This window comes from Scyliorhinus canicula, chromosome 12, assembly GCF_902713615.1.
Source record: "Scyliorhinus canicula chromosome 12, sScyCan1.1, whole genome shotgun sequence".
Lineage (NCBI taxonomy): Eukaryota > Metazoa > Chordata > Chondrichthyes > Carcharhiniformes > Scyliorhinidae > Scyliorhinus > Scyliorhinus canicula.
Window position 1 is genome coordinate 146,585,332 of NC_052157.1, and position 13,984 is coordinate 146,599,315.

The 13,984-nt window shown below is 46.9% G+C and overlaps 1 protein-coding gene across 1 annotated transcript in view; it reads left to right on the forward strand.

Annotated features, from left to right (window-relative positions):
• Window positions 1-13,398, forward strand: part of cuedc1b (CUE domain containing 1b) — a 150,203-nt gene extending 136,805 nt beyond the window's left edge. The window contains exons 5-12 of the mRNA XM_038813108.1: window positions 764-905; window positions 1,154-1,325; window positions 4,545-4,637; window positions 6,714-6,803; window positions 10,046-10,139; window positions 11,339-11,397; window positions 12,496-12,565; window positions 12,736-13,398. Coding sequence (XP_038669036.1) covers window positions 764-905; window positions 1,154-1,325; window positions 4,545-4,637; window positions 6,714-6,803; window positions 10,046-10,139; window positions 11,339-11,397; window positions 12,496-12,565; window position 12,736 — 721 coding nt within the window. The 3' untranslated portion in view covers window positions 12,737-13,398. The remainder of the gene's footprint in view (window positions 1-763; window positions 906-1,153; window positions 1,326-4,544; window positions 4,638-6,713; window positions 6,804-10,045; window positions 10,140-11,338; window positions 11,398-12,495; window positions 12,566-12,735) is intronic.
• Window positions 13,399-13,984: the final 586 nt, after the last annotated feature.

Genomic DNA, 13,984 nt, shown 5'->3' on the forward strand with positions numbered 1-13,984 from the left:
CCCCCCCCCACCTCACTGTAACCTCAGGCTGCCCTCTCAAAATGCCATATGCCCTTTAATGGCAATTTGGCTGGCGTAACTGTGTGAGAATGAAGCCTGGGCCTTAAATGATTCCAGTCCTTAGAGGGAAGCGGGCAGGCAGTAGTCCCAAGGCTTTAAGCCCACTGACTGTCTCGCAGCAGATAAACATAAAATCAGACCCCTCTGGTGGCAGAATATGAGAACTGCGGCACCTGTCTCTCTACTTTTGATTTCACGGACCTGGGCCGGAATTCTCCGGCCGTTCGGATTCTCTGTTCTCGGCTTTCCCCGCTTCAATGTGAAATCCCACTGACAAGCTGCGGGAGCAGAGAATCCTGATGCCAGAGAACGGCGCGCCGCAGAGGAACACGTGACTGGGGTCTACAGAATCCAGCCCCTGGCGTTTGAATATTAAGGATAGGAAGTTAGATCTTTCTGCGTTTGGAAACTGGGGTGGGACCGGAGGGTTTGGGGGGGGGGGGGGGGGGGGGGGGGGAGGCCTCTATTTAAAAGAAAGCTACCTGCTTGCGATGATATGCATAAACAATCATGTAAATGGTGATGTAAACGACCTCCAACCAGCAGGTGGCAGTGTAAATCTACTATGTGACTCTGTACCTCGAGGAGTTGGGAGATAGTCGTGTTAGTGGATAGTCATACTTGCAGTAACTCGAGGATAATTTATCATAACTAGTAGTTTGTAATATATTTCTCATAGTTATCTGAACCACGCATAAAACAGTTTAAATAGTCAAGAACTAGCCGCTCTATTGAGCATAATTCCTACCGGCCAAGCACCAGAACGTAACACTGCCGAGAGGAAAGATGAATTTTGGATGCGCCTGGGAGGCCCTGTGGGGAAACAGTTCTTAGTTTGCAAAATGGTCAGAGGTGCGGAGAGTGCCCGTTGAGGGAGCGAGCGTTTACCTGTTTTTCATGCCATTATTCCGGAGGTTGCTGCAAAAGCCTCCCTTGGGCACCAGCAACGTGCGAACCCGCTGACAGCCACTCGGGTTCCCTGGACGGTAATTCTAAGCCTTGCCGCCCCTCCCCCTCTCTTGCCCAGTGTACACGTGGACGGCGGAAGTAATTACTGCCGTCGTTGATGAGACAATGTGCTCCTGCCCTGCAGAATTCTCAGAAAGGCCAGTGTGGGAGCGGCCAGGAGTCCCAGGCGTCCCTGGAGCAGGAGCGGAAGCTGAAGCAGTACCTGGAGGATGAGCGGATTGCTCTCTTCCTTCAGAATGAAGAGTTTATGAAGGAGCTTCAGCGGAATCGCGACTTCCTACAGGCGCTGGAAAAGGGTGAGTCACACACAAAAAGGAGGCAAAAGGGAAACTTTGTGAACGCTGGAATAGGAATGCTTCCATTTTCCTTCCAATGGTTTTTATTTTTTTTTTAAATAATTTTTATTGAGAAATTTTGATTTTATACAACAATAACGCACCTTAGTAAAATACCGAAAATAACAATAATATTAACAATCATATACATTCGCCCCATCCCCATGAACAACCCAGCATTTTAACCACAACGCAAATTAACACACTATATTGACCCAGTTACCTATCTCTGAGCCAGGAAGTCCAGAAAAGGCTGCCATCGTTTATAGAACCCTTGTATTGATCCTCTCAGGGCAAATTTGACCTTTTCCAATTTTAAAATCCCGCCATGTCACTGATCCAGGTCTCCACACTTGGGAGCCTTGCATCCTTCCATTGTAACAGAATCCTTCAACGGGCTACTAGGGACGCAAAGGCCAGGACACGGCCTCTTTCGCCTCCTGCACTCCCGGCTCCACCCAACCCCAAAAATCGCGTGTCCCCACCCTGGTTTGACCCTGGATCCAACCACCCTCGACACGTCCCCGCCACCCCTTCCAGAATTCTCGAGTTTTTTATTTAACATTTTGTTTTACTTTCTCTTCTGAAGCCGGGCGAGTGTAGGTTGAGTCGAACGCGCCTCTGTAATCCGAAAGGATTCTTTCCATACAACAATCCCAAGTAGCGTTTGGGCTGATATTGTTTGATTCCAGTGTGGGAATGTGATGCACCAGGGCCCCGACTGATTGTACCACAGACTGACGACTCGCCGAGCCTTGCTGTTCTCGGGCTGTGCTCTGGAAATTGCTGGCCGGGCTCCAGGCCTGTCCGGCCATGGGGCAGGGCGGTGGAGCCTGATGCCAGCTGCTTTGGCGACCTGGGAGCAGCCCCTCTCTTGGGTAGTCGATGATCTGATGGGTGCAGCAAAGAAAAAACAGGGTACGGGTGAATATGGGCGGGATTTATCGGCTGTTCACTTCGGCAGGGAGTTTCGGTCCCCAGGACCGGTAGATCTCGGGCTGCCTCCCCTGCCAAAAAACACGCGGTGGAGTGGTCGGTAAAAGTCGGTATAGGTCGGTAAATCCCGGTTAAGGTCGGTAAAGGTCAGTAAATCCCGCCCTATAACTCTTATTTAACGATACCAAGGAAATGTGGGTTCAAATTTGAACATATTCTACCCAGTGGAAAATGAGCAGGTTTGGGGTCAGTCAATGTTTTGCTTCCCGCCCAATTTTAGTCTCCACTGAGTTCTGACAGTGTTGTGTTATGCTTCCTCATGTAGCATAAGCTGTTTCCTTGATGCTTCCTCTGACAAGGGAAGGTTCAAACTTGGAGATAGCTTTAACACATTTATTGAACAGTTAACAATTCTCCTCCTTGAGTTTGACTCTCCTGCTAATCTTGCTATAGTAACTCAGTCTAACTAACCAGTCTGCTCTAAGCCATGCGGTGGGTGTGATGCTTCTGATCTGCCCCTGTCCTTCTCTCTAAGTGTCGCCTGTGGAAAGAGAGAGAGCATGTGTTCCTGTCCTTTTATATGGGTTGTGTAAATTCCCCTTGTGGTAGTGTCACCTCTGGGTGTCTTGACTGCCCATTGGTCGTGTCCTATCTTACTGACCTGTTGGTTGAATGACTGTGTGTCATGATGTCTCTGGTGCTCCCTCTAGTGTTTATTTAGTTGTAGTGTATTTACATTAACCCCTTGTGTATTTACGGTGATGCATGTCACCACAGACAGGTCAGGTAAAAATAATCTTGTTCAAACCAGCCTCGTCTCTCCTTTACCCTGAGTCCAGCGATCAAATCAACCGTCCCGTTCAGTTCCACCATCCATAGGCCCTCCACGTGTTGTGCGGCAACGTTTGCACCCCGTGATCACCAGAAAATCGCAGCTGTGCAGACGACTCAATCTTTCTGCATGTTCACTCCAGTCTGCAAAGTGTGCTAACGTAGAACGATGTGATTGGTCATTCGTGGGGGACGGGGCTCTGATAGGCACATTGCAGGCTGGCACCGACGCCAGGGGCGTGACTGATGCAGCTCCGGGACTCAGAATTGGCATTGCCATCCCTACACCACAAGTACCATGCATTTTAGTAGCATGTACCTCACCGCAATATAAGTAGGGTGTTCTTACCAAGGGCCGGTGCAGACTCAATGGGCCGAATGGCCTCCTTCTGCACTGTAAATTCTATGATTCTATAATCCCTGCATCAGAAAGATTTCTCGGTGTGGCTCTTTTCAACTTTCCCTTACAGGGCTTGTTGACTATCGGTCTTGTGCACGTATTTAGCCTTGGATGGTATTCACCGCCCACTTTAGACTGGGAAGACGGTGGTGTGGTGGTAATGACGCTGGTAATCCAGAGACCCAGGCTAATATTCTGGCGACACGGGTTCAAATCCCACCACCACCAGCTGGTGGGATTCAAATTCAATTCATAAACTATCTGAAATTGAATGCTTGTCTCAGGAATGGTGACCATGGCAACTGTCATCTGTCGTTAAAAACCCATCTGGTTCGCTAATGTCCTTTGGGGAAGGAAATTTGCCGTCCTTACCCGGCCTGACCTACATGTGACCCCAGACCCACGGCAATGTGGTTGACTCTTAACCGCCCTCTGCAATGGCCGAGCGAGCCACTCATTCAGTCAAGGGCAATGTGGAATGAGCAACAAATGCCGGTGACGGCCACACTCCATGAAAGAATAAGTAAATAAATGAGCACTCACCAAAACCAACATAGCAAGAGAAAGGTGAATAGGTTTAATCCCTTCCTCAAGGCAAAGTGTGGAATGGTCATGGAGGCCGAAACCCTGTTGGATGTTGCGTTGAGTGAATTGTTGGGTTTATGATGGACAGACCAGAGTTCCTCTGTTTTCTGCTTGCGAACATCAGTCCACTTGCCTTGAACCAAAGTCTAAGGCTCGGACCCTTCCTGACCTTTTTATTCAAAAAGCATTAGTCAGAACCACTGCATCAATAATCCAGGAACGATCCCACGATATTCCCGTCCCTAGACATATGGCTGGAACCCAGCCCCATACCTGGCCACCAAGACACTGTATTTAACAGAGGATTCCAAACAGACTTTAAAATATTGGTTGTTAGGCTCTGGATTTACCTCCAGGGTTAATAACTCAACCCGGGTGTTGCTGATGTCCTTGTACGTTGTAATTTATCGCTTTTCTGTTACTTGCAGATCGACTGAAGTACGAGTTGAAAAAGTCAAAGTCTAACAGTGCGAATGAATCTTTGCCTTCGGGAGACATTAGTTTGCCCTCAGCGGTTCCAGGTAAATACGGCCATAAAATCCCACTCCAAGTGATTAATTAGTTATACTGTTTGGCTTTTGTGATTTACACTGATTGCCTAATGAGATCTATTCGGCCCCTAACGACTTGTCACTTTTCTCTCCTTTTGATAAGCTTGACAACGTTACACAACACGTTGATGAGCCGCTTGCTGGCTGTTCACAAGATAGTCGCTGCTGTGAGGTGTGGGTTAATAACAGCCTCAGACGTTGGTGAGCTTGTTGAGGGAGACCGAGAGCTGCCCAGCAGCTGAGTGGCACTGAGGCATGCAGTGCGGCAGAGTCTTGAGGATTGATTCCTGCTTTGTGCTGAATTACCTCTCGCCAAGGTACTGAACGGGGGGCACAATTGATTTCAGTGCCCCTCCCTCCCCGCCACCCATTGGAAAACACCTGCTCGGACCTCAGCTGGGAGCGGGACTGAGTCCAATCTCGGTGCAATACTTGGTTGAAAACCAGGTTCTCTGTCACTAGAAGAATGGGCACTTGGGGTGAGGTGGCAAGTGCCCCCCAATGAAGTGTACCATGTTAATCACTGCCTTGACAGAACAAACTTGAGGGGCTGGCTCATCTAATCTGTGTTCCTTCATAAAAGCAGCAAAAATCACCCTCAAAGCTCCAAGTTGCCTTCGACGTTAGTCATGGGTCAGCGGGTAACACTTGAATCCAATGGTTGTGAGTTCAATTTTGACTCTCCTGTAACTTGGGGCACTAACATCAAGGCTAATGCTCCACTGCAGCATTGAGGGAGTGAAGCACTGGTGGGCAGGGTGGTATCTGGGCACAGTGCCCAGTCCGCTAAAGTTGAGTTCGGCCTGAATGCTTGTGGAGCTTTTTTTTCAAAAAAAAAATTTTTTTTTAATGAATTTAAAGTATCCAATTCATTTTTTCTAATTAAGGGGAAATTTAGCATGGCCAATCCACCCAGCCTTCACATCTTTTGGGTTGTGGAGGCGAAACCCACGCAAACATGGGGAGAATGTGCAAACTCCACACGGACAGTGATCCAGAGCCGGGATCGAACCTGGGACCTCAGCGCCGTGATGCAACCGTGCTAACAACTTGCGCCACCGTAATGCCCTTGAATGCTTGTGGAACTGACCTCAACAAGGACATTAGCGTTTGTCCTCCCGCTGATACTGGAGGTGGCAGCAGAGGCAGAACGGGTGGTATTTCTCGGGCGCTCTTATGCGTCATTGGTGGCTAGTCCAGGTCTTGCCGCAGCACAGGTGTGTGGTGACAATTGCTGCTCAGTACACTGTTGACTTGCAGAGGCCTTGGTTGTCAAACACTCACTGCCGTAGACGGAGCTCACTCAATGTTGGATCTCCTCATCAATGGCGGCTTGTTGAGAGAGGTGGCTGGCAAGATGGAGGAAGTCTCTTTCAATATAATGGGAGGCTGTTCATGTTTATCCCTCGACGAACATCACTTTTAAAAAAGCAGATAATCTGATGGTTATCAGATTGCTGTTTATGTGAGTTTGCTGTGTGGAAATTGGTTGCTGCGCTTTCATTATTACAGTGAACACTCAAGAAGTTCGACGCCGTCCGGGACAAAGCAGCCCGCTTGTTTGGCATCCCACCCTCCACCACTTTCAACATTCACTCCCTCCACCACCGGCACACAGTGCATGAGGGACACAACCACTTGAAAGTTCCCCTCCCAAGTTAGGCCATTTTGACTTGGAGCTGTATCACTGTCACTGAGTCAAAAATACCTGGAACTCCTTCCCCAACGGAACTGTGGGTTCGCCAGATAGACTGAAGTGGTTCAAGAAGGTGGCTCGCCACTCACTTCTCACGGACAACTCGGGTCGCCCGCGTCCCATGAACAAATATTTAAAAACATATTAGGTTGCTGTCCAGAACAGTCGTTACAGAATAATGTAATCAGCCCATTGAAAGTGATGAAATGAATCACTTCAATCAATGGTCTGCAGTGCACTGGGTGCTGATACCTTGGAGGACTACGTTCTGCTGGTGTGGAACTATCAAGATGCGATGAGAAAACGTTTGGAAGCAGACGCTAATCCTTTTTCTCTCCCATTTGTTGCAGTTGATTCTGGTGCCTCTGGTGTCGCTGAAGCGAGCAGCGTAGCTTTTGATGATGCCATGTTCAGGGACAAACTCAAGCACATGGGAAAATGTGAGTCCTCATTGCCTAAACTCTCACAGCTCAGAAACGGGCCATTCGGCCCAACTGGTCCATGCTCAATGTTTATGCTCCACACTACGTCCTCCCACCATATTATATCTCACCCTTTCAATATGTTTCTTCCCACCCCTCTACACCCTCTCCTGAACCCATTTAGCTTCCCCCTAAGTGTGCCAGTCTGAATCAGGATCAGAGATTACACAAACTAGGGTCAGATTCCAGGGACCGTAAAGAATGAAGGGTGATTTGGTCAAAGATCTCAACGTACTAAGAGCAGAAGGAGTTAGGTTGCAGGGCAGCCATGATCCCATTGAATTGAGGAATAGGTTCAAAGGGCTAAATGGCCTAATCGTGTTCCTGTGTAACTAGTAATACTCATGATGTTGATAATTAAAGACAAGACCAAGTATCTTCTTTGGGTGAAGTGGGCTTCAAGTGGGGATAGTTGGAGAGGGCACACAGCTGCAATTTAACACCCACTTAAAAATTGTCACGCATTCTTTCCATTTTTCATACACATGCATAATAATTGGACGCCGTGCTGCAACAGCGCAGGAGGATGGAATTGCAGTGTGACTGGTTTACATAGCCATCTCCATTGTTTAAGCGGGATTGTGGGAAATGACACAAGATGCTGAGTAAAAGCTGACAGTACATGTGTGTGGATGCGAAAACTTTAGTGTGTTTCAGGTGTGAAAAGGAGTAAAACGACGGAATGTGGAATGGAGATATGTATAGGTGAGACCAGGTAGGGGTAGCAGATACCGTTGCCCGAGGGGCATTAGTGAATCAGTTGGGTTTCTCCAATAATCCAGCAGCTTCCATGGTCATTTTTCCTTTGTGCACTGCCAGGAGAGATCGAGGAGGGCTTCGGGTTGAAATGGAAAATAAGATTATGACGGGGGGAAAGTTAGGTCGCTGGTCTTCCCAGGCACACATCCTTATCAACCGTTTATAGAGCGGCACCCCTGGTTTGGCCTCTTGGTTGAGGAATGGTGGATTTTACAGATTGGAACTAATGTTTGAAAACTCTTCACGTTCTTTGGCTTGGATTTTGCGATCAGCCGTAAAGTGATGGCACTCACTCACTGATCTCTATGTCAGCTGCCCACTAGGTCCTAGCAATCCCTCTCTGGCGTGGATTTTCCCTTTCCCAATGTTAGTCTGATTCCCAACTCTGGCACCCAGCAACAGGGATGACACCAAGCAGGCTGTGCAGCCTATGACATTGAGGTATTCTCACAGACAGCAAACCAGGAAGTAAAAAGCACAGAAGATCCTTCAATTTTGAATCATTTTACAGAGAGCAAGGTAAAGATTCGGTCATACATATGGGAACAAAGTATAAACCAAAATATCATGAAGAAACCTTTTTGAAAAACTATTTTGTTTAATTTTCTGTGAAGTTTCATTTCTCATAATGAAGACATTCCACAAATATTAAATCTTAAATACGTGTTCCAAGCCAGAGAAGTTGTTTAACCATAATTATGGGATTACTGCCATGTTAAAATCCCAGTTATACCAGGTTTAGCAGTATTTAACTTGTTTGAGGATTTTTAACAACATGACTAAAAGTGTAAAAGCGGAAGTTCATGTCTGTTCTATTTCCATTTTCGGGGATTTCAACAAGGCATCCGATGGAGGATCAGGCAGGGTCAGCACGGTGGCGCAATGGTTAGCATTGCAGCCTCACGGCGCTGTATTTAAATTAAAATTAATTTTTTAAAAATGAAGGAACAGGCAATCACAACAATTTCTGGGATTCTGCGCTTAACTGCTGAGTCACTTTCAGTTTCACAGTTGTAATGATTTTTTTTTATTTCGTAAATTTACCGCACCCAATTATTTTTTTTCCCCCCCAATTAAGGGGTAATTTAGCGTGGCCAATCCACCCACCCTGCACACCTTTGGGTTGTGGGGGTGAAACCTACAAAACATGGGGAGAATGTGCAAAACTCCACACGGACAGTGACCCGGGACCAGTATCAAACCTGGGTCCACAGTGCCACGGGCAGCAGTGCTAACCACTGCTCCAGCGCGTCGCCCTCACAGTTGTAATGATGGCGAACACTGACATTTTCACCGTCATTGCAACCACTAAATTTGGGCCTTGTCCTTTTGGAACAGATATTGAGAAATTGTCATGCTGCGTGATTTAATGCATAAATGTCGAAAAAAGATGTTTATTCCCGCAAGTTCACCAATTCAAGCGAAGCGTTGAATCATGGGTCACCTCATCGTTCTAGAGGCCCATTTATGTTTGATGTCCTGCGCGTCCTGTTCGCTGAACGTTATTAGGATAGCAGTCAGAGGGCAGCACGGTGGCGCAGTGGTTAGCACTGCTGTCTCACGAGGTCCCAGGTTCGATCCCGGCTCTGGGTCACTGTCCGTGTGGGGTTTGCACATTCTCCCCGTGTTTGCGTGCGTTTCGCCCCCAGAACCCAAAGATGTGCAGGGTAGGTGGATTGGCCGTGCTAAATTGCCCCTTAATTGGAAACAATGAATTGGGCACCCTAAAAATTTTTTTAAAAAAGGATAGCAGTTAGGGAGCTGTAGTGGGCCCTTAGCTGAGGGAAGGGAAAATCATTCCATATTCCCGCTCCTGATCACTGTTCAATGACTCCTGGATGGGAATAGAGTAAGTGAGACGTTTTTAGTTTACATAGGCATCATAATCGGCGCAGGCTTGGAAGGCCAAAGGGCCTGTTCCTGAGCTGTACTGTTCTTTGTTCTTTGTTGGTGGAAATAGCTCGTGTGGAACACGGCAAGGAGACATTCCGGGTTCAACTGTGATGGCTCCTGTGCTGGAATAGCTTGCCAACTATTGTGGCTGTCACGAACCGTGGCCACTTTGGCAGTGCCGGCAGAGCGTGTAGAACCTTAGCCCAGCAAAAGAGTCAACAGGAGGGCAGGGAAACCTTTTTTCCCCCATTCCTATGGCAATGATTCATTCATCCTTAAATAAAGCCCGATGATATTTTTCTTGCGTTTCAGAACCGGATATGGTCGTTTATGGCTGGTGTTCCCGCAGTCTGAAAATGTAAATGTTGTGGTTCTGGGTGGTGGTGGGCTGGTCATGTAATTATAACGTGCTTGACCTGTAATGAACTGAAACTCACTGAGGTAGAAGATTTGAGTTGAATGGCGGAGCAGACTCGAGGGGCCGAGTGGCCTACTCTGTCTTTAAGTTAACTCGGGAGAGGGCTGACCCGTTGCTTTTATCTTTTCAGCGACGCGAAAGAAACTTTTCGAGCTGGCCCGAGCATTTTCTGAGAAGACGAAGATGCGGAAGTTAAAGCGAAAGCATTCCCTAAAACATCACACGTATCCTTTGGCGGCTCTTTGTCACGGAATGGCCCAGGTGAAGGGCCAGGACCCACAGCACCAATGAGGTGGAGCCGATGGGAATAACCGGAAAGGATTGGCTTGGCAACAGGCAGTGTGGGAAAGTAATCACCGGGGAATGTGTGTCCCGATCCTGCAAGTAATGCCTCAAGACTGAGTCTCGATCAGCAGCAGTATCAATGACACTAATAGAAGTGCTTTGGAAAATGAACATTCCCTTTAAAAAAAATCTGTCCATCACAGCCTTAAATTCCAGGGATGGTGGGACTGTCATATGAGGAGAGATTGACTAGGTTAGGATTGTTCTCGCTGGAGTTCAGAAGAATGAGGGGGGATCTCATAGAGACTTATAAAATTCTAACAGGATTAGACAGGGTAGATGCAGGGAAGATGTTCCCAATGGTGGGTGTGTCCAGAACCAGGGGTCACAGTCTGAGGATTCAGGGTAAACCTTTTTGGGCGGAGATAAGGAGTCATTTCTTCACCCAAAGAGTGGAGAGCCTGTGGGATTCATTACCACAGGAAGTAGTTGATGCTAAACCATTGAATATATTCAGGAGGCGGCTGGATACAGCAGTTGGGGAGAATGGGATCAAAGGCTAGGGGGAGAAAGCGGGATTAGGTTATTGACTTGGAGGATCAGCCATGATCTTGATGAATGGCAGAGCAGACCCGAAGGGCCAAAAGGCCTCCTCCTGCTCCTATCTTCTATGTATGTATCTATTAAATGTATTTGGAGCATACACAACCCTCTGGAGTAGAGACGTTCAAGATTCACAACCTTTGAGTGAAATAATTTCTCCTCACCTCAGTCCTAAATGATTGCGCCTTCTTCTGAAACTGTTTAGAATTATACAGCGCCAGTCCCTGCAGGACTCTGGAAATGTCCAATAACGGATGATTCACCAAGGTGCTTGAGAGCTGAAGTGTCAAGATCCTGCAATGCAGAACAATCAGGAGAAAGGCCAGGCTTGCAAGATGGTAGATAACTTGGTAATTTACTGTGGGAGTGAACAATCTTGTGCGACGTATTTTATAGAGTCTCTTACAGCACGCTGAGCCAGATAAACATGGACACTTTGTATAGGGGTAACTTAAATCACCACAACTCAGCCATTATCCTCACGAATTGCAATGTTTCGATGTGTTCTTTTCCCTTTACCTGTCCGACAATGCAGTCTTGGTACAGCAGCCTCAACAGCGAACCTCCTCGATGATGTAGAAGGGAATTCTTGTGGTAAGAATATTTGCGTGTAATTGTTACACCTTTTCTTTAATATGTAAAGGGGCCACAAAAATGGTGCAGCGAGTGTATGGTCTTTCCAACAAACCATTCCATTCTCCAGATTAGTCCTGTTTGTGCCTCTGCTGTTTAGGCTGGGGCACTCGGAAATAGTTGTTTTACCTCTCGCCCTTACGGCCTGGACTTAGAACAGGCAGGAAAGCAAAGAGCGAGTGAGGTTGGAACCACATGCGGCCATCAAAGGTATGAGGCTAGAGTTGCAATTGGAAGCAGAGGTGGAAAGAGGAACAGGTTGTTTTAATTGCAAGTTAAGTCGATAAAAATATGAATTGAGGCAAAAGCTTCAATGTTTATAGTAAGTGCGGGAGCAGAGGAGGGGGCCATTGAGTGAGGTAGGAAGGGGGAGGGGTGGTGGCACAGTGGTATTGTCACGGCTAGTTACCCAGAAACCCGGGGTAATACCCTGTGGACCAGAGTTTGAAGGGTGAAATTTGAATCCAATAAATATCTGGAATTAAAAGTCTCAATGATGACTGTGAGTCGATTGTCGTAAAAACCACCTGGTTTAGTAATGCCTTTAGGGAAGAAATCTGCCACCCTTACCTGGCCTGGCAGATTTCTGAATGGGATTCCCATCCCCAGCAATGTAGTTGACTCTTAAATGTCCTCTGAAATGGTTCTTCAGCCATTCAGTTCTTTTTTAAAAATAAACTTAAGACTATCCAATTTTCTTTCCATTAAGGGGGAAATTTAGCGTGGTCGATCCACCCATCCTGCACAATCTTTGGGTTGTAGGGGTGAGACACACGTAGACGTGGGGAGAATGTGCAAACTCCACGCAGACAGTGACCCAGGGTGGGATTGAACACTGGGAAGGTCGATGAACCTGGGTGCTGTGAGGCAGCTGTGCTAACCGCTGCGCCGCCGTGCCGCCCTCGAGCCACTCAGTTCAAAGGCAATTAGGGATGGCCAATAAATGCTGGCCCGGCCAGCACCGCTCCGCGCCCCCCCCCCCCCCCCCCCGCTTCTAATTACAATTAAAAAGATACTTTAAAAATTACATCACCTTATATCGCCCTGCTTCCCTTGTAGATGAAGACACCCAGTTCAGGAAGCAACCCTTACAGGAGGAAGATGAAGAAAATAAGGATGGACAGTCATGGTAAGCTTGAAGAGGAGGGTCCTTCCTCTTCGCCTGTTTTCACCTGTTTTTCTGCCTGTTTGAATGTCGCTCTCCTGAGGTGAATTATATCATGACACAGCTTAGCCATTTGATCACATTTTCTGTTCTGTTTTTCTCCCCCCCCCCCACCCCCACCCCCCTCGCCACAGATCCTGATACCTTTCTACTGAAGGAGCTTTGTTCAGTGATCACACCGAAGGACTATTGGACTTCACAGATGAAGTTGGCGACAGTTAATGTACATCTCTTCATCTGCTTTTTAATCATTTCTGTAATAAATAAGGCACAATTAAATGGGAGGGGGAGGGGTGGAAATCAAGGTGCCCATCCACCACCATTGTAAGTCAAGGGTTTGGGTGTATTCAACTTTTTATCTTTAATTCTGTGTGATTCTGAAGTTATAGGTGTCTAGATCTTTCCATCTAGACCTTGCCCTAGTCCTAACCCTGACTCACAATGGTAAGAGCAAATGGTTGACGGCCGGGTCTAGTTTTTAACTATAACCTTGTATTACAATATTTTTTGATAGAAGAGGCCTACCCCTGACATTGAATTGTATTCCATGTGGACTGCTGTTCAATTCAAATAGGCAGAGTAATTCTTTAGTTTATTGTCAAATGATGTCCTTATTGGTTGTTATGTGCCTAATGATATATACTGTATTCATTAACAGGCCTTTTCAACAGGCCAGGACATATCCGATTATGTAAATGTTTCTGTTGTAATTACTGGGCCAGTTTGTTTTTCCGTTTTTCTATATTTTTAAAAAAGAAATACTAGATTATCGTGTGCAACAGGACGAATTGTAATGAAGAAATATTTGGTTGCTGTGATGAACATCGATGGGTTATGGAGCTTGAGGCTGTGGCAAAGTTTGCGTCACAATCACGCCACAGCAAAAACCAGCAATTGGAATGCTCAGGTCAGGCGGGTCATTTACAAGCGGGAAAGTGTTGTCCAGAATAAATGTTAAAGCTGCAACTTACGGTGACAGGGCTGTGGACCATACGGTGTAAGCACCACAGCGCAGAGTTCCCTCTCGCCAGTATTGTGGACTTGTGTGCCGTGAGGAAAAATAACCCAAGGATTTAAACAGATCCGAAACCTGGTAACACTTAATACTCTGGTTCAACCCTTTCGCTACCCCTGGTTATGGGAAAGCAAAGACAGCAATTGGTTCTGGATTCTCCCCCCCCCCCCCCCCCCCCCCCCCCCCCCCCCCCGGCCACTGCAACAACCAACAGGCCATTCGAATGCTGGAATAACTCAGCAGGTCTGGCAGCATCAGTGAAGAGAGAAACAGAGTTTTTTTTTTGGAAATATTTTTATTGAGTTTTTCACATTTTATATCCAACAAATTACAAATTATTAGAAAAAAAACACGCAAAATTAACATGT